The sequence below is a fragment of the Erythrolamprus reginae genome, unplaced genomic scaffold, assembly GCF_031021105.1.
Source record: "Erythrolamprus reginae isolate rEryReg1 unplaced genomic scaffold, rEryReg1.hap1 H_50, whole genome shotgun sequence".
Classification (NCBI taxonomy): Eukaryota; Metazoa; Chordata; class Lepidosauria; order Squamata; family Dipsadidae; genus Erythrolamprus; species Erythrolamprus reginae.
Window position 1 is genome coordinate 1 of NW_027248507.1, and position 21,443 is coordinate 21,443.

The 21,443-nt window shown below is 40.4% G+C and overlaps 1 protein-coding gene across 1 annotated transcript in view; it reads right to left on the reverse strand.

The window, feature by feature from the left end:
• Positions 1 to 935: 935 nt before the first annotated feature.
• Positions 936 to 21,443, reverse strand: part of LOC139155744 (E3 ubiquitin-protein ligase NEURL1-like) — a gene marked incomplete at its 3' end in the record, with an annotated part of 158,951 nt that continues 138,443 nt past the window's right edge. The window contains exon 4 of the mRNA XM_070731017.1: positions 936 to 1,616. Coding sequence (XP_070587118.1) covers positions 936 to 1,616 — 681 coding nt within the window. The remainder of the gene's footprint in view (positions 1,617 to 21,443) is intronic.

The following is a 21,443-nucleotide window of genomic DNA, read 5'->3' on the forward strand; positions in this document are numbered from 1 at the left end:
GTTTGGTGAACTCACCCGAATTTCACCGCAAAGTTCAGGTGAGTTCGCCAAACCCAAACTTTGTTGGGTTCGCCCAACACTAGTCTCCAACCTTGGCAACTTTAAGCCTTGTGGAATTCAATTCTTTGCTATCTGAGGAATTCTGGGAGTTGAAGTCCACAAAGCTTAAAGTTGCCAAGGTTGGAGATCCCTTCTCTTGAGTACATATCTGGAGCACATATCCCTCTGGATTTTGTCTAAAATGTTGTATATATTATTGCTATATATATTTACAAGACTTGAAACAAATGGGATAACCCAGACTTAGTGAATACTACACAGCACTGCAATCCTTTTTCTGTGATACATAACCTTTCATCAGATGGCATATTTGTAAAAAAATAAATAAAGTAGACAAGAATCAAAATCTATAGTTTAAGCCAGTGCTAGACCTAACATACGTCTTAGAAACAACTTCAGTCCATAGTTATTATATTCCTTTGGCTAAAAGTAACTTTAACCTTCTTAGACCTGTAGATACATTTGGAAATTTGAGAAACTGCAATAGGACCAATCAGAAAATTGGTACAATGCAAATAAATGTTATCATAAATCACAAAAATCATTTCTTTAAGTCTTATTCCTTATCACTTGTATGTAAATTGGGGTCTTTATCAAACTGTTTTTAGTAGATTTTTATTGATATTGGAAAAGAAAGACTTTAAAGTGATTTTGATGTCAGAATAAATAATTAGTATCTTCTCCATCTGCTGAATCAAAGATTCAGATTTGGCTGAAACTGAAAAGACTGGAAAACAAATTTCAGTCTTCTCATTCTAACACAACTCATAATATAAATAACTTTTTCTTTGCTGCACAATACAATATTTTAATGCTTCCGGTCATTTAATTTGCCGACAAAATAAAAGTATGCATATAAGAAGAGACAAACATACCTAGGACACGAATTTGCATCACTGCTCCATGTAAACCAAAGAACATCCATAATGGTTGGGAACAATCCACGCATACTTGCATGCCTGCACTTGCTCCATTGTGACTCAAATGCAGTTCTCCTTCCGAATTCACCATGAATCCCAAGATGTCTCCACTCTGGAGAGGCACCAGCACTTTACAAACTGCCCAGAACTCTTTTCGATCAACTAAAGACTCTGGGTTATAAGGAAGGTCACTAGGTCTCAGGGTGCTAGGATCACAAGAGGTTACCCCGTATGACAGTGTCCCAGTACGCGAAGTGTTGGATTTATTGATTTTGACAAATATAGTCTCATTGATTCTAAGCGGTCTGCTGGTGAAAACCAAAGTTCTCTCATCTCGAGCATGGTCCAGACGGGCCACAGTCTGGTCATCCAGAATTTTAATGTGGGCTCCCCTGAGTTGATGGAAGCGGAGATCGCTTTCAAGTTGAGATGGGAGGAGGTGGGAATGCTGAGAGTTGAGGGAATTCTGTGGAATAGGACACATGGCAGTCATGCCTTGGAAATTGTCCTCCTGCAAGTTGAGATCACAAAGGCTTACTGATAGACGGGTGTCCTCCGTCTCTCTGCGCAATGAGGGTCGGCGGATAGCTGTGAAGGATCTCGGACGGAGACAATCAGGAGGAATAATTTCGCTATCTGAAATTAAGAGAAGGAAAAGATAACCCAAGGTGAGAAAAATAATTCAGGTTTTTTTATCAGTTGCCCAAAACAGGAATGCAATATCTTGTCTTCTTTTAATGCCACAATGCATATAATAATTTCTTGTAAACATTTTGGTCACTCTTCTGCATACACTCTCAAACAGAAATAGAAATAGAATTGCTGAAATAGAAGACAACATTGGGAGAGAATAAGTAGGCTCCAGTGTGAAACCTCTAAGAAGATTGCTGCACAGTCCTCCTTAACTTTCAATTTGTATTGGACAAAATAAATGAACGAACGAACGAATGAATGAATGAATGAATGAATGAATGAATAAATAAATAAAAATAAAATTTGTTCTTAGAACTAGATTCACTGATAGGGTAACAAGAATATTTGAGTAAATAGTTGGATTTTTAAAAGGTTTTAAGAAAAGGAGGACATGTCTTAATCCCAATAGCATAGGAAATGTGGACTCAGTTCTTACTTTATTGGTTTGTTTATGGCCTTTGTTATTAGTTCAATCCATTTATTTATTTATTCAAATAGGCCATCCACATTAAATTAGTTAAAAATTGACAAAAATGAAAAAAAGATCAATCCATTACTAGAGTCCCACCATTTATAGATAATAATACAAATAAAGTAACTAATAAATATGTTAAATAAATAAGACTTCCATGGTACAATTCATTCATTCAATCAATCTTTCTGGAAGTGTCAGTTCTTACAAAGGAATTTAGAATTTGGAGAAGGTATAAGAGATATGATAAAGAAGGAAGCAGTCATTATGGCAGAACCTTCACAAGGGATTAAATCGGGGTGAAATCCAATAGGTTCTGACACGTTATGGAGAACCAGTAGTGAAAATTTTGAGTAGTTCATAGAACCAGCAAATACCACTTCTGGCTGGCCCCAGAATGTGGTGGTAATGGAGATTTTGCAGCATTCTTCTCCTGGAGTGAGGAGGGAATGAAAATTTTGCCGTATCCTTCCCCTGCTACATCCACCAAGCCACATCATGCCCACCAGGCCACCCAAACAAAACCATAATAAAAAAAATTACTTACTTACAGTGGTGGAAAAAAAATTCACCACTGGATTAAACAGTTCAGAGATCAAGGAAGTATGAAAAAATATCTAAACTAACATTTTATTCAGTATAAGATGAAAACTTTTAAGATGCTGCTACTATACCTACAATAAACATTCAAGATGCTGCTGCTATAGCCTACAACAATAAAGTAACATTCTTGGAATTCACATGTAAAGAAATGCTCTGGCTCAGCATTAACCTAACAAGCTTGGGGCCACAAGATCACGTGAAGTGTTAATATCACTTTATAATGCCTTGGTAAGGCCACACTTGGAATATTGCATTCAGTTTTGGTTACCACGATACAAAAAGGATGTTGAGACTCTAGAAAGAGTAAGAGAAGAACAACAAAGATGATTAGTGGACTCGAGGCTAAAACATATGAAGAACAGTTGCAGGAACTGGTTATGTATCTCCAGAAGTTGTGAATGCTCCAACATTAGTCTGAAGCAGTGTAGAGTTTCTTGCCTAAGCAGGGTGTTGGACTAAAAGACGTCCAAGGTCCCTTCCAACACTATTATTATTGTTATAAGTACAAAATTGAACATGTTTGATCAGTAAAACCTTCTGAAATATCTACCAGAATTCTACTGCTTTATATTTGTATTCAAGTTTCCAAAAAGACTGTTTTGACTGGATACTGCAATAAAAGCAATATTAAATGAATGTCCTTGACTATTCTTTGAATTATTTAGCTGATATTAATCGAAAAGAGCACAGGAAATTGAAATAAATCTAAAGCAAAACAAATATTAGATTCCGAGGCTTATTTCCTGCTTTTCTTTACAGCAAAGCAAAAAGTCATTTTTAAAATGTTTTTAAATAGTCAAGGGGTCCATTTACATAATTTAAGAGCAGGATATTATAAAAAACCAGAATAAGATTTCTCCAATTTTTTAATCATAAATCAAGCAAAGTATAGCTGTATTTAATTGCACCTAAAAGTACTGACATTGTTGGGGTATGCTTTAAGACTAATATTAAACTTCTGAATTTTGTGTTAGTTTAGCATTAACTGGCTGACATCATTGAAAACACTCAGGAAATTGAAATAACATCATTTATTGGAACAAATATTCAGTTCTAGTATATAAGTTTTGGCATGCTTAAAAAAAATTAACAGCTTTTTTATTAGAGAATAGTTTTGAAACTCATAGCAATGACACATTTACATTTGAGAAGGCACAGCAATTTTTTCAGCCTCTATTTATTTGACTGATTATTTTCGAGGCATAAAGCATGTATTGTTTGCTAAAATATAGCAGAATATAGGAATATTTTTACTTGAGGCTTTTTGTTATCACTACTTTTGCAAAGTACTGCAAGCAGAGACACATACTGAATATGAAGCATATATCAGAGCTTGCCCGTATCTGTTTTACAAGGTGTTTAGTTCTTCACATTTGGCATGATGAAACGCTCCATAATTTCTAGAGCAAAAGAATATAAGAACATATCTTCTGTTTTACTTTCTTGTCCTAAGTGTGCGCACGCATGTACATGCATATTTAATCTGACCCTTTATCACTGAAATAGGGAGGAAGGAAGAAAATTAATGCAAAAATTCTCTACTTTAGGAATGTTTTGGAAGTTGGAGAATATTTTGGATTTAGTGAACCTATGTTTCTCCAAGTTTATCTGTTGAATACATGTTGAGATATATTGCAAATTTTGTATCAAAATACTGTACCAGATTGTGGTTCAAAGATTGCTGTATCCTCTATCTGAGTGGCTCAGGTATAAATTTATTGTTATCCGAGTGAATCAGATACCTTGCAAGATTTTTATAAGTTTTGCTACTGTTAAAGTTAGAACTACAAAATGTCTTTCAAAAAGACTTCAATTACAGTCCTTGTTCACAATTAGCTTTTGCACCTAAGGCTATATATATAGCCTGGCACAGACATTAAGAATTAGCTGCCACTCAACATTTTACAATTCACTTTTACATCTATTAAATTTATATACACATGTTTCAAATATAACAGATTTAATTAGAACTTGGTTTTATTATATTTTTCATGATCAAAGTGAAAATTCCATTTTAGAATTGTGTTCTAATCCACAGACACCTACTATCAAAAGATAATCAACTACATGAACTCAACTGAAATATTAATTCAAGATGTACAAGTTTTCTATCTGAGGAATGTTTTCAAAATTCTGAGCAATTATCCAAAATATTGTATGTTTTCACATACAATACTTCAGTCTTGTCATTACATCACAATAAATACTATGGTGATAACTGTAGTTTCTATGGAGCATACTCCAGTATGCAGGGGACAGTTACAATTATGATATATTCTATTTATTAATGCAAAAGAAACTCCAGTTACAGTATTTGCACAGGTACAAACTCCAAACAACAGCAGTCGTTCAAACAACTCAGGAATCTTTGTTTAATTTCAGTATAATCCAGAATCATTGCTATATTCTTAATTTCAATCCTGTTGAAATTCAAAAGTTCAAGAAACGTCTTTAGCTATTGTGACAGATAACAATCAAAACCAATTCCAGTTGCAAAACAGTTATACAAAGTATAAAATAGGATCGGATAATCTTCAGATTATCAAGGACATGGATCACAGCAGTAAAAATAGATAAGGCATGTCTGTGTAATATCACAGGACAGAAAGCTAAATTTATTTTAGAAGCAAATCCAAACAAAGCAGTTTTAATTGACTAATTGGATGAAGATAGAAATATATGTGCACAATCAGCCTTGGTGGCAGGTTGAGTGATTATGGCTTTTTGGTTCCCAAGCAACTACTGCGTATTTGATGTGCTTATAGGTCATCTTGGTTTACTAAGGAAATGTGCTTTATGGAGCAGGTGAACAAATATCAAGGGCATAGGTGATAAAAACAGAAAAGGGAACAGAGGGTCAATGATGTATCTGTGAAAAAGAAATGTTTTTAATTTGCTTCTGTTTGTGTCTCCTGAAAACCATCTGAAAGATTAATATGTGTGACTTCCTAATGTGATCAATGCACACTGCAGTTTTTAAAGGATTTTTCATAGTTGGGAGACAGATGTTTCTTAGTGTGTTGATCAGGAGGACACCAACAAAGACGCCGACTTATACAGTTGGTTTCTGTGTATCTTGAACCCAAGGACAGTGCTTGGGAGGATTTGAACCATCACTACTTTTAGATCCACCTGCCTTTTAGATCATTCTAGCCAGGAGGAACATGCTGAGGCAGGTGGGATTTTTTTGTTCTTTGTTAGATTATTAATACTCCTTCAACCGAGGAAGCTGCAAAAGGCAGTGGTACATAGACAGAAATAGATATAAGCTGGTATCAGGCTTAAAATTCAAGGTAGCTGAGTAGGTAGCGTATCAGTTCCAAGCACTCGTGGATGAAATTGGGGTTTTTTAAGATACATTTCAGGCTGCTGTCAGGCAGGGCCCTAGGAAGATATATAATTGGAGTAGAATCAAAGAATATAAGAGTTGGAAGAGCTTTTGTTAGTCCAATTACATCTTATCTTCTGCAACAGTTCATACAACTGGCCAAAGCCCAAGAAGTTTCTGAAGACCTCTGACAGCAAAATGGAGGCTGGGGCACACAAGTGATCTTTTGATTGGCTTGTTGGCCAGGGTTTTTTTGCCACTCCCCAGGCTTCAGGGGACTTTCCGGAAGCCTGGGGAGAGCATAAAGGGCTGAAAAAAGGCCAAAAATAATCTGGCCAGCATGCACATGTGTGCCGGAGCTGACAGGGCAATGCCTCGTGTGCCCATAGATATGGCTCCACGTGCATGCCATAGGTTCACCACCACTGTTGTAGGGAATGCTTGGAGTTTTTGTGGTTCCTTCATTACAGTTCATCAGATTGTGATCCCCTTATACAGAGCGCTGGTGAGACCACATTTGGAATACTGTGTTCAGTTCTGGAGACCTCACCTACAAAAAGATATTGACAAAATTGAACGGGTCCAAGAATGGTGGAAGGTCTTAAGCATAAAACGTATCAGGAAAGACTTAATGAACTCAATCTGTATAGTCTGGAGGACAGAAGGAAAAGGGGGGACATAATCGAAACATTTAAATATGTTAAAGGGTTAAATAAGGTTCAGGAGGGAAGTGTTTTTAATAGGAAAGTGAACAGAAGAACAAGGGGACACAATCTGAAGTTAGTTGGGGGAAAGATCAAAAGCAACGTGAGGAAATATTATTTCACTGAAAGAGTAGTAGATCCTTGGAACAAACTTCCAGCAGACGTGGTTGGTAAATCCACAGTAACTGAATTTAAACATGCCTGGGATAAACATATATCCATCCTAAGATAAAACACAGGAAATAGTATAAGGGCAGACTAGATGGACCATGAGGTCTTTTTCTGCCGTCAGTCTTCTATGTTTCTATGTTTTTATCAATTTTGCTGTAATTCAGGTGTGGGAAAACAAGTTTGCACATGTGCTTAAATGCGTTTCTTCAAGGCCCATTTGAGACTTTCAAGCAAAAGGATATGATTAGATGTTTAACATATTATAAATGGATAGGAGCCAAACATGTTTAAAGAAAACCATTAAAGTTACTGTAAATCTATGACATGAATTGTCACCTAAGATGACACCAGGAAAAAAATATGCTCTCATTTAAAGTATATTCCAAGTAAAAACAGAAAAACCTTGGGTAATCTTATTTTTTACATGTAAAATTAAGAATTCCTTGCATGTATATGTGTTCTGCCGGCGTGTCCCAACCACCCGTAATTACAGGGTAATTAGTCCAGAAAGACACACCCCACATGATAGAAGGAAAACCCAAAAGTCTTTATCAAAAGAAAAACAGAAACAGCTCCCTTTTTAAATGTCAAAGGGATTTTCTGGTACACACAAGGCACAGGTTAAATGCAATCCAATTTCTCATCCAATAACTGGAAAATTGAGTTCAATTCTAAAGTCCAGAAAGTCCACACACAATCTTGAACAGCAAAAACCACGATCTTGATGAAACTATGAATCAGATAAACTGCCATGAGGCTAAACCAGCAGGCTACTCTTTTATCTGTAGCACTAATTACAGCAGCCCCACCCAACCACAGGTGGCCTCACTTATCTCCTGTAATAATCCTTCAGTTGTTGTCTCCTATGCATCACTCTACCCATGCGTGGATATGTTATAAGTTCTTGTTCAGAATCCAGGGATGATAAGGATGATTGATCTCCTCCTGGGCTGTCTGCCAAACTCCCCTCTTCCAAGTCACCCCCACCTTCTTATTCTTCCGAGGAAACTTCACTACCTGACTCTGTCGGCAATAAAACAGGCCTATGACATGTTGATGTTTCCCCTGCATCCACCTCCACATTCCTTGGGGCAGGAGTTGGGCCAGAGCCAACCACAACATATATGCATGCATTTCTTGTATATGTAAAGATTATATGTTTGTTTGATATAAGTACTAAAAGAGACAAACAAACTAGAAATGTATTTAAAAGAAAGTGGGATAATTGTCCATAATGTAAATATTTTTTTTAATATACAAAGTTTAATTTAAAAATAGTTTAAAAAAGGAAAATTCCTTGCATTAATTTAATTTATTTAATTTAAAGGCCGCCCAACTCCTTCTGGAAAGATACAAAGTAAATAGCTGAAATAGTAGCTCTAATTTGATAACTTTAATAGTACAGTCTAGTGAAAGCTAGAATGGTATCAAGGAAAGCCATATATAGGTATTTTTTATGCCCAAAGATATTCTGAAAAATTAAAATATTGATGAATTTGTGTAATATGTTTTTATGAGTAACCAGTGATGGGCTCCTATGGGAACGGTCAGGAACGCAGTTCTGTTAGCAAAATTTGGAGCTCCACACCAGAGCACCCAATTTGCACTGAAAAATGTTGAAACAAAATGCACAAGCCACGCCCACAGTGTGGTAGTAAAAATTTTGGTAGCCCATCACTGTGGGTAACCGAGAATGAATTTCCCCCCCCTTCTACAAGACCATAAAAAGAAAAAAAGAAAAAATACATAACACCATGTTATAATCAAAATACAAAGAAGGAAAAAATTAGAATATTTTCCATTCCTCCATTTTTATATGCATAACATATAAGACAGCAAGACTATTATAGGACTCTTTTAGGTTTATATTTAATCACTGCCAAATATTAAAATTAAATTCCTATATGTTTGAAGCAGACTCCACATTTGTGATTAAAACCTCCTTGGACTATTGATATGATCCATTAAATAAAAAACTAAAATTTTCACATGGGATTATATGTTCTACTTGCATATTAAAAGTAAGTAAAGCATCAATTTTAACTTTTGTTGAGCATAATAAAGCTGACTATCCAAACATTTAATCACTAAGATTAAAAAAATATTTTCAGTGTGAGATATGTCTCGTTTTATTTATTTATTTGTTTGTTTGTTTGTTTATTCAATATTTTATGCCGCCCTTGTCCTTAGACAGTTAGGCGGCTTACGACATGTTAGCAATAGCACTTTTTAACAGAGCCAGCATATTGCCCCCACAACCGGGTCCTCATTTTACCCATCTCAGAAGGATGGAAGGCTGAGTCAACCTTGAGCCAGTGATGAGATTCGAACCGCTGACCTGTAGATCTACAGTCAGCTTTAGTGGCCTGCAGTACTGCATTCTACCTACTGGCTACCTCGGCTCTATTTTACTATCAGTTTGGAGAATTTATCAATGAAAATAACTATACATCAAATTTCAATTTTAGGTCAGTGGTGTAAACTCTTAACTACTACCATACACTATTTCTAGAAGTACTATATTTATATCAGGGGTGGGTTCCACTCACCTTCCCTACCGGTTCGCATCATGTCGGAAGTGCAAGTTTTGTGCATGCGCGCACTCGCATTATGTGAGGGAAATTACCCTCTGCACATGTACAGAAGCCTTTGTGCATGCACAGAGGGTTCTTTGACAGTCGTTTTAAAGGAGCAGCGACCAGAGGACCAGTTCAGGGGCATGGCTTACCAGCCATTACTACTGGTTCGGCGAGTGGGGGCAAATTTCTACCACCAATACGGGCAAACCGATCTGAAACGGCAGCAATCCACCACTGCTTTATATCCATATCTACATAATTACATTGTTTTTATGACTATTAAGTGTTCTGTCGAGCTCTCTGGTGGAATCCTCCCAAAAATTCACAGATACAAATTTCAGACACACACACTTTTGAAAATTCAAAACAATGTTCTTTATACCGAAAATTCAAATAAACTAAGCACTCTTTTTGTATAGCAAAGAGCACTCGTCTCCAAACAAACTGGTAATTTGTACAAGTCCCTTATCAGTTCTGATATACTTAGCTTGCAGCTGTGAAGCAATTCACAGTCCTTCTTCTTTCACAAAGTAAAACACACTTTGCTCTGGTTTAGTTTCAAAGCGGGGGGAAATCAGCACACAAAGGTCGGAGTCAGCAAGGCAGGCACGAAACACAACGATCAGATAATCCTCCACAATGGCCAAACCCACAGGCTGCTATTTATAGCAGCCTCACTAATTACCACAGCCCCACCCAACCACAGGTGGCCTCATTTTCTTTGATAATAATCTCTCAGTTGTTGCTGCCTATGCATCGCTCTCCGCATACATGGCTGTATCATTAACTCTTGTTCCGAATCCAAGGAGGAGCTAGATAATTGATCTCCTTCTGAGCTGTTTGTCACACTTTCCTCCTTCCTGTCACTCATGTCTTCTTGGTCAGAGGAGCCTTCATCATCAGATTCCACCGAGAGCAAAACAGGCCTGTGGCATGTGGATGTCTACCCCACATCCACAGTCCTTGGGGCAGGAGCTGGGCCAGAGCGAAGCACAACAATTAAGCATTAAAACTTATGTAAAATCATGTGTGCTGATTCGATGAATATTTAAATAGCCTTTTGACTTATTTGTTTTGCAACTGAAGAACATTTTAATCTCATTCATAGCTGCTTCATGTGAAGATCGGGTTTCCTAGGCACAAGTACCATTAGCACCCATGCTAACAGTTATCCAGCTGAATGAGTAGTTTAATGCTGAAAGTGGGTTGCTATGGAAAGAGTCATGCAAGCAAATAAGACTCATCAAGGGCACCAATGCACAGGTTTAAGCAGTCTATTGCTTCTGTTGATATTTATTCCTTGTCTCTCTCCCCACTACCCCATATGTTGCAACAGAACAAAGACTAAGTATAGCATTTGAAATATGCCAACAACCTCTGTCACCTCAATCTGCTTACAAGATTAAATCAAGTAACATCCAAAGACTTCAGTGGTATCAATTACCTAAATTCATTCCTGTTTCTCCACAGCTATATATAGTCCCATCTTCAAATAGCATTCCCTTATATATTTTTTTTATAAAAGCTCAACAAACTACTGAACCTATCTACTTTTCTTATGTAACAGATCATTGATATCGTTTTGAAAAAGGTGCAAAAAAGGGCAACAAGTATGATCAAGGAAATGGAGCACCTCCCTTATGAAACCAGGTTGCAATGCCTTGGTCTCTTCAGCCTTGAAAGACGGCGTTTAAGGGGTGACTTGATTGAAGTGTATAAAATCATGCATGGGAGAGAAAAGGTGGATAGAGAAAAATTCTTTTCTCTATCACACAATAATAGAACAAGGGGGCACTCCCTAAAGCTCATAGGTAAGAATGCGAGGACAAATAAAGGGAAATATTTCTTCACCCAGAGGGTCGTTGGTTTATGGAATTCACTTCCAGAAGAGGTTGTGACAGTTTCTGTTGTGATTCAGCCTGAGGCTCCTCAGGGAATGGCTGGAACTCTGCCGGATTCATGCTCAGAGGGGGAGGACGATGAACAGGAGGGGGAGGACCAGGCAGAAGAGGAAGAGGAGGAGGGAGAGTAGCCTGAGACCCCCGGGGGGGGGCTCTCCCCAGCGAGTAGCCTGGATTCATTAGATGAAGACGCCCAGGCTATCATAGATATGAGGCAGAGACGGGCAGCCCAAAGAAGGGGCCAATTAGCAAGGTATTTCCATCCCTGAATTGGTAACAGCTGGGTTTGGGTGTGGTTCTCCTCAGCAGGGTTGAAAAGGCAGGCCCGCCCTTACTGTATTGTGGAGAGTTATCAATTGGGAGTCCTGTGACCTTGCTTCGATTCTTGGCATCTCTGATCCTGGCTTGTGGCTTCGAAGGCTGAAGACTTGGGGGATGTAGTAATCAGGGACTTCGCGTAGAAAACAGGCCTTTATTGATATAACACATGCCAAGCAGGCAGGCACAGACTTAAAGATACAGAACAACACCAGCTCTTTATACACAGAGCTGGCTGAAGCAGTAACCAATACACATACAGTAAACTTTCCCGCTTACAGAGTTGCCATGTATACGCGTCCAATCAGCACCTTGGATAGGGCACCAATAGCCGCGGCTTGCAGCCTGCCGGTTGTCAAGCAGACACTTCACTCCTTTCCCTTTGGTTGGAGCACACGAAATCTTTTAAATAAGCGGGCTTTTTACAAACTTGGCCGGATCGCCTGGGCTCCACGGCACCCTCCAAGAAAGGCTCTGGGGTAGATTCACCCTGATTAGGGTCTGGGCTGGACACAGCTTCAGGCCGGCTGTTTCCTGGGCTAAATTCCCCAAGGTTCCTCGCCAACCCCGGTGCATTATGAGCTTCCTCCTCTGAGCCCCCCAGCCGGTCACTGATTCCGGCCGGTTCCCGAGCCCCTGCCTTATTCAATCTGATTTGGTCCAGATGCCGTTTCCAAATTCGGCCATCCCCTAATACAGTCTCATAAGAGCGAGGGCCCAATTCCCTCCTTACGATAGCTAATTCCCAGTTCTGACCACCCGCGTAAGAGCGGACAAACACCGAATCACCTACCTCTATCCTCCTGTCCGGCGGTTCTGGCCACTGGGCGGCTTGGGAATACAACGGGTGCAACCTGTCTAGAGAGATTCTAAGTTTCCTACCCATTAATAACTCCGCCGGGGTCTTCCCGGTCGCCACACACGGGGTGGAATGCTGCGCTAGCAGCAGCTACGTCAACCTTTGATGCCACGACCCTTGTGGCATTCTTTTGAGGGCATCCTTGGTCGAGCGAACCATACGTTCAGCCTGACCATTACTGGCGGGATGCCAAGGCGATGCCAACGCATGCCTGATGCCCACACCCCCTAAAAAAGATTTGAACACCACAGACGTGAACTGTGGGCCATTATCAGATACTATAAGATCCGGGAACCCGTGCGAGGCAAATAAAGTTTCCAAAACCTCAATGATGGCCTGAGATTGGGTAGACCTCAGGTGGACTACCTCCAGCCACTTAGAGTGGGCATCCACGACAATTAGAAAATTCTGACCCATAAAAGGGCCAGCAAGATCAAGGTGCAGCCGCACCCAAGGCCCTGCAGGAGGCTCCCAACATAACGGGTCGGACCGGGGAGGGAAAGGTCGACTATCCTGGCATAATCTGCCAGCCGCTACCCGATGTTCAATCTCCCTATCCATGCCAGGCCACCAAACATAATCTCGGGCTAATGCTTTCATACGGACTGTGCCCGGATGCCCTTTATGCAAAAGTGACCCTGTCACACAGGCATGGGGGAATCACTACTCTACTTCCTCTAAGTAGGCAGCCCCTTTCCATGGAAAACTCATTCCTACACTGAAAGAAAGGGTCAAACACCTCTTCAGGGGAGGACGGGGGCCACCCCCTGAGCACCCACTGTCTAATCCTAGCCAGCACCCTATCCAGTGCCGTTTCCCTAGCGACTTCAGGGTCATCCAATAACAAGGGTTCCCCCCCCCCAAAGACAAAACCTCACAAGCAGGTTCAGGGTCAGAAAGAAAGTCAGAGAGGGGACATCTGCTCAATGCATCAGCATGGGCTATGTGGCGGCCCGGCTTATACTGCAAAGTGTAGCTGTAATTAGCTAAAAACACTAGTTGGAGACAACACAATGGGGCTTTGCCGGTTCCCTGCTAACAACCCCAATAAAGGCTGGTGGTCCATGACCAACTCAAAATGCCTCCCATAAAGATAATCATGGAACCGATGGATTTCCGCAATGAAGGTTAACGCCTCCTTATCAATGTGGCCATAGTTGCGCTCTGCCCTGGCTAAGGTACGTGAAAAAAATGCCAGCGGAGCCTCCCTTCCATCAGGCAACCTATGGCTTAACACTGCCCCCACGCCATACTGGGACGCATCGCATGTCAAAAGCAACAGTAAAGCAGGTGAGTACTGAGCTAAGACAGTATTAAAGGTAAGTATACCCTTGACTGCTTCGAACGCAGACTCCTCTCGCTTGCCCCAATGCCACACAGCCCCCTTATCTAATAGCCTGTGCAAAGGCTCAGCAACCAATGCCTTGTGTGGCAAAAACACCGCGTAAAAATTGAAAAGCCCCAAAAACGCCTGAAGGTCTGACTTGGACTGTGGCCTCGGTGCCTCTCTAATAGCCCTCGTTTTCTCAGCAGTGGGGTGAATTCCCTCAGCGTCCACTGTGAACCCCAGGAATTCCACCCCCGGAACACCATACATGCACTTCTTAGATTTTAACTTCAACCCTGCATCCCTGAACTTGGTCAGAACTTGCCTCACTCTCAGCTCCAACTCCTCAACCGTACTACCAGAAACCAAAACGTCGTCGAAGTATGGCACCGTGCCTCCTATGCCATACAACAACTGTTCCATCAGACCTTGGAAGATTCCTGGGGCAATAGAAACTCCGAATTGTAGCCGGTTACATTTAAAGACCCCCCAATGTGTGATAATGGCTTGCGCCTCGGCCGTCTGGGGGTCCACAGGGAGCTGTTGGTACGCCTGTGTGAGATCAAGTTTGGTGAAAACCTTACCATTTCCCAAAGAGTGCAGAAGGTGCTGCACCACTGGCAGAGGGTATGAGTGATGTGCAAGTGCCTTGTTAATGGAGCATTTGTAATCTCCGCACAACCGGATGCCCCCATCCCCTTTGACAGCAATCACAACTGGGGTTTCCCATTTAGCCTGGTCTACAGGTTCTAAAACCCCTTGAGCTATTAAACGATCCAGCTCTTCGTCCACTTTGGGCCGCAGGGGAATGGGCACACGGCGGGCTTTCAAGTGCACAGCCGGCACTTGGGGGTCTAGACTGAAGGAAATTTTGGATCCCGTATAACAACCCAATTTGTCATCGAATACAGAGGGGAACTCCTTCGCCCAACGGCTAAACCCGGAACCCTCCCTCACTGCATTAACCCCCACCACAGATAGACCCAAAGATTTAAACCAATCCAGGCCAAGCAAATCAGAGAAAGGCCCATTGACTATGATTAATGGTAACTTCCCCACAAAAGTTTTGAACCTCACAGCAAATTTGCCCTCCCCTACGACTGGAATAGGTGTCCCCTGGTAGTCCCGTAAGTTCAGATGGCACGGCTGAAGGCGAGACTTTTTTAGGGTCAGAAAACAGCGTTTTACTGTAGACCAGGAGACGAGCTAATGAGCCGACCCAGTGTCTACTTGCATGGAGCAAGTCGCTTGACCCAGGACAACCTCCACAGAAATCTTGTCCGCCGAGGAGGACGTCTCACGAATGAACGTAGGAATCGGACGAGGCACAATGTAGATGGCATTGCAGTCCTCCCTGCGCGAATAAGACGACCTTCTCTGCCCCCGTGAGCCGTAGTTGGGAGAATCCCTCTGATCCCTCGCAGATGGCGGCGGAGATCTGCGAGACCGGCAGACTTTGGCAACATGCCCCCTTGCCCCACAGCACCAGCAAACTGCACCCCGAAAAGAGCAATTGGCCCTGAGGTGATTACCCCCGCACCCCCTACAAGGAGACAGTGGGGGACAGGGGTGGGCAGCTGGCTGCTCGCGGCCACGATTGACCGCAAGCCGGCAAACCTCTTCCTCTTCGGGCACCGCCGACTCTTCCCCATCAGGTGAAACCTTTGACTTGACCACCACAGGAGCGCTCTTCTGTGTAACATTGACAGAACTGTCCATAGCCGCTAAAGACTGGGTTGACAGCTCAAAAGCCCTCACCTCGGACAAGGCAGTTTGGAATGTCAAGTCTTGTATGGCTAACAAACGCCGCTTGAGACGGCCATCTCAAATCCCAAAAACCAATCTGTCCAGCAAATAATCGCTCAGATTGTCAAACTCACAATACAGAGCTGCCCTGCGGAGAGCAGCCACAAAGTCATTTATTGACTCCCCGTCTTCTTGGTTCCTGTGATAAAATTTGTAGCAGCGAGCGCAGCGCGAGGGAGCCGGGGCATAATGGTCCTGCAGTGTTTTCAGGAATTCCTCCCACGGGACACTGTTAATAGAGACTGGGGCAAACAAAGCCCGGGCGGTCTCGAACATATCTGGCCCGCAAAACCCAAGGAAATAAGACCTCTTCCGCTCTCCGGAGATCTCAGTATAGCCGTTTGAGATAAGGAAGCAATCAAACCTGGCCACATACGAATCCCACGTCTCCCCTTGTGGATGAAAAGGGGCAAAAGTTCGTCGCCAATGTAGTAATCAGGGACTTCGCGTAGAAAACAGGCCTTTATTGCTATAACACATGCCAAGCAGGCAGGCACAGACTTAAAGAAACAGAACAACACCAGCTCTTTATAAAACAGAGCTGGCTGAGGCAGTAACCAATACACATACAGTAAACTTTCCCGCTTACAGAGTTGCCATGTATACGCGTCAAATCAGCACCTTGGATAGGGCACCAATAGCCGCGGCTTGCAGCCTGCCGGTTGTCAAGCAGACACTTCAGGGGAGGCATGGGTTTTATTACCTCCAGTGTTGTTTTTGCCAGCAAGAATCCTGTTTTATTGCCTGGCCGTCGTGAAACCTCTGTGAAGCTTCATAACGTTCCTGTCTGTAAGAACAGTTTTTGTTACCTGTGTTTGCTTTCAAATATATAAACTGCCTTTGCTTTTTACCAGTGTGTCTGGCTACTCTTTTTAGTTGGTGTTGGCGTCTTTGGGGACCCAGACAGAACAGCTTCAAGGCAGGATTAGACAGATTCATGGATGCCAAGTGTATCAGTGGTTATTGAAATGGATGTCCATGTGCTGCCTCTATGTTGGTTGAGGCAGGAAGGATTCCTTTGAGTACCATTTGTTGGGGGTCAAGGCATAGTTCCCTCTAAGCTGAGCAGTGAGCAATCGCTCACTTAAAAATCATCATCAACTCAGAGTTTTCCAAACCTGCCCAGAAGCCGAGAGGGAAAGAGTGAGAGGGAAGGAGAGAGAGAGGAAGAGAGGAAGAGAGAGAAACACATAGAAAAAAGACAGGAAGGAAAAGAGAAAGAAAAACAATGGGAGTAAGGAAGAGAGAAAGAAAATCAAAATCTAGTTTGAAACTAGCTCAACTATTTAAGTGGCATTTTGATATTGATAGAGTTGCCCTATTATGAGCTCACTGTTATAGACACACAGTACAGTATTTTATTTTGAAATTATCTGAGGCAAAACGGGGTGGGTTTTTTATTTGTTTGTTTCTTTATTATTTCTGTGCCGCCCAGTCCCGAAGGGACTGCCGCTCAGACACTATACTTTTCCGCCCGCCCCCCCCCCCCCCAAAAAAAAAATTAGAGGGAACACTGGATCAAGGGAAATGGAGGGTCTTGTCTTCTCTTTCTGCTCAAGATCCCCCTGGACAATTGGTGGGCCACTGTGTGTCACAGAATGCTGGACTCGATGGGCTTTGGCCTGATTCAGCATGGCTCTTCTTATCTTCTTATGTTCTTCTTATGTTTTCTCATGTTGATTGATAATATTAAGAATTCAAATCTTGGGTTTGAACAGATTTCTACATTTAATTAATTTACAAAGCATTATATTTTTAGGAATACAGAAATGTATTCTTTCAGGTAAAAAGTGGATAACTTGGTATCATTTAGCATAAAACTATTCACAAATACTACATACCTTCCAAAATTAAATAGCAATTACGTTAAAAATATTTTAATGTCTATAACTCTTGTGTTTTCAGATATAAATGCCAAATGTTATGAAAAGTTATTTGGAACATGCTGTTCCAAAATTAGATAATAGGCTGCTTGACATGCTGTAGGAAAGAAATTAGCAGGGTTGAAAAATGATGGGTCATAGTAACGGTTTAAATTTATTGCTTGTGTATGGAAATTCCTTGTTTAGCTTTTTTTATTTTTCATTTCATTACGTGGATCATAGGGAAAAAAAGCACACATGCATGCACACATACACACACACATGCACACACGCAAACACATGCACGCACACACACACATGCACACACACACACACACACACACACACACACAAGTATTTTCTTATGGATGCAGAATGAACTCTTAACAAAACAGGAAAACTATTTCATTGATGTTGTTTGTTAATCAGGAACTACAGAGAAATGGTATCATGTTTATTCTACGAAAACAGCCATCCAATTCTCTTCCATGAATTCCTCCAACAACTTTGCAAAAAATGCCATGTTCATATTGGACTCAAAAATAGAAAATTCTATGTGGAGAAAAAAAATTGATGCTAACAGAAAGTGTAATGAAAGGTAAGCGATCTGAAGGAAGTTTATACAAATTTTATACAGGGCAACTTAGACAAAGTTAGGTAATCACTTCAGGAAACAGCTACTCAATAAAGTAAACCTAGCCTTTCAGCTATTTGCATACAATTCCTAGCTTTTTTTTCTGCAGTGGTAACATAACCTTTTTCCTGTTCTCTGTATTACTCTGCTACCTGAAGTATGATTTTTTTAACCTTATCCATTGACAGTATTTAATTTTAATTGTAAGATTTGTCTATTCTGCATGTGGATGGGGAATTAGCACCTGTTGTTTTTCACCTGTGATTACAATGCCTTTTGAGTTAACTCTTTTAAATGAAACAATTCCAGAGAGATTTCCCTATTCTGTATCTTGTCAAAAATAGTCATAAATAAAGTAAGAACACTTTTACAAACAGAAAAACAAAATTTCCAATTGTGCATTTGGACCTATGCAAATGAGCACCTTATGGGACAAAATCTATAGTAAAAACAGATGATCTAGAATAATCTCTATCTACCTACTCTGCCAAGATTGGTAAAGAAAACAAAATGAAGTGTAAGATTAGTTAAGAAAAGGAATTGTGTGACATCATGGCACTATAAAAATGAATCCAGAATAAAAGCAAACTTGATAATAAATAAACATGTAATTATAAAGAATTCATCAAATATTAGAATTTGGAAATTCTCTTTCCAAACTACTGTTTCTTCAGATCAAGTTTGGTTTTATAATAAAGTTGGAGAAATTATGTACATGTTTACACGTTTACCATGTAAATGTAAAATGAAGGAAACTCTTAAATTAAGTCCGACAGAGTTTCTTAAAATATTACACTTAGGAAAAGGGATTTGAATTAATAAACCTCAGAGAAACCCTATGTGTGATTCCTTTTAAATTTCATTTTATTTCCGTCACTTCAGAATGTTCTTTATAATCACAGTTCCATGGCAACAAGATGTTATTAGGGCAGCAGTAATAATGAAGATCGTCTTTGTTACACTGTGGGATTGCATACAATAGTAAAATCTTTAGAATCTTAAGAACATACCCAAGATATTTTTTTCAGGTAACTATGCTGGAAAAATCTCTGAAAATTTAATCATATAGATGCTGCCATGACCAGTCACATGAAAAAGGTCTATCAAACAAGTGGTCACACAAATAAAAAATATAATGAAGAGACAGAAGAAACATAGTACGAGAAAATATCTTTCCAAACAGTACGCTACAGAAAGAAAATCTGAAATGTTTTCAGTATAGAAAAGATAAGAACATTAGGATGAGCTTTTCCCCTGCATGACCCTATTAATTTTCCAGAGTGATTCGATCTGCTAATTAAAAATAGCAAAACAAAGACATGAACAGAATACTAAAAAATACCATGTGTCTTGTGATCCCGAAATAGTCAGACATCACAAACAAAAATAAATCAAGATCTGAGAGCCTGAATATTTCCCCAAATTGTAAATTAAGGGTCACAAGATCCACAATAAAGAAACAGGATACAGAGAGGTATTATGGAAGACATTTCTAAACAGTTTCAAATAGAAACTATATACAACCAAATAATTATGTAAATCAATTATTTTTTCATCTAAAATATTTTGCTAGAATAAAGAAGATTGAAAATGTTGTAACTAAATTGATGCTTCAAATTTGAAAGCTCTGAAAAAAAGATACCTCTTAAACTCCTTAAATAACATATGTAGATTAGGATGATCAGTAATGACCTGCTACCGGAATGATAAGGTGCTATGTTCCGGTAGCGATTTGTGGGATGCGTACACAGCTGTGCATCCCCGATGCGCACACACTCACGAGATTTTGCTTCTGCACATGCTCAGCAAGCAAAATCTTGTGTGAATTGATCGTCTTCATGCAAGATTTCGCTTGCTGAGCATGCGCAGAAACAAAATCTAACGCCGATGGGTACGTGCCCGCAATGGACACGGATGGCGCACCAGTAACAGTTGAAGATGGCAGGCCTTCGCTGAGGATGATAATTTTTGTTTGACTAAAAATGACTTTTTTGGAGAAAATTTTAGTAAAATTTTCATATTTTTTTATTATAATAAGGAAACTTTCAATAAAGATCACATAGATGTATGAATGGATGATGAATTATATGTTTCTTTGGGTATGATGTATTTTTGTGTAACAGAAAACCTTATCAACATGGTCTTATATTGTCTATGGAAATTCTTAACTATATCCTGCCAAATGTTGCTAAAAATGGAATGAACAGATGCCCCAGGAGGCCAAAAAAAACAGGCAAAATGACCCATTATGCCCACAAATGGGCTGTTTTGGCCTGCAAAATGCTGCTGGAGGCACGGGGTGAAAATGGGGTGAACAGATGCCCAAGAGGCAGTGATGGGCTCCTACAGGTACGGTCAGGTTCACAGAACCAGTAGAAAAATTTTGATCAGGTACGCAGAGCAGGTAGAATCCCCCCCCCTTTCTGGGCTCTGGGTATGTTTTTCCTATCGCAGTAAATGAGGTTGAATGTGCATAATTTTAGAAGAGCTGTGTGTCTGTGTGTTGTGTGTACATACACATACAGTTTATATAGTAGATAATGTATATTTTTGTGTGCCTGTGTGTATTATGTATGCATGTGGCATATATACACATAATTAAATAGTATATTTTGGATGTTCAGTAATAATAAATAGAGAAATTGTAGCTCTTGAGGAGGAGAGTCAGGCACCCTAACCCTAACCCAAACCCTTGACATGAGTGACATCAAGGTGGCCATCTTTTAGCCAGTCACATGACCTTTAAACCACCTCCGTTCACATGATCATCAAGCCACTCCCACTTGGTCACATGACTGGCAAGCCACACCCACAAATAAGCCACACCCATAGCATAGTAGTAAAATTCTTTGCAGTCTTTCACTGCCAAGAGGCCAAAAAAATGGATGAAAACTGTTGTTTGTAGTCCCTATCAGCCTTTGGAATGCTCGGATTCGGAGGGAGAGGATGAATTGGAACCTGTCAATTTACCTGATTTAGAAGCAGGAAGAACTTGAAATAGGGGAACAGGTTTCGACTGAAAGTATGCAGACAGATGATTCAGATAATAGCTGTCAGGACTCGAGATGGATCAATCCAAAGTTCAGAAGGCAGCAAAAAAGATCAGAAGAGAGGAGTAGGAGGAAGTTTTGAGATGAATTTCAGAACATGAGTAATTAATTAATTAATTACCTCACATCCGGGATTGGACGGAAGCAGTTTCTGCT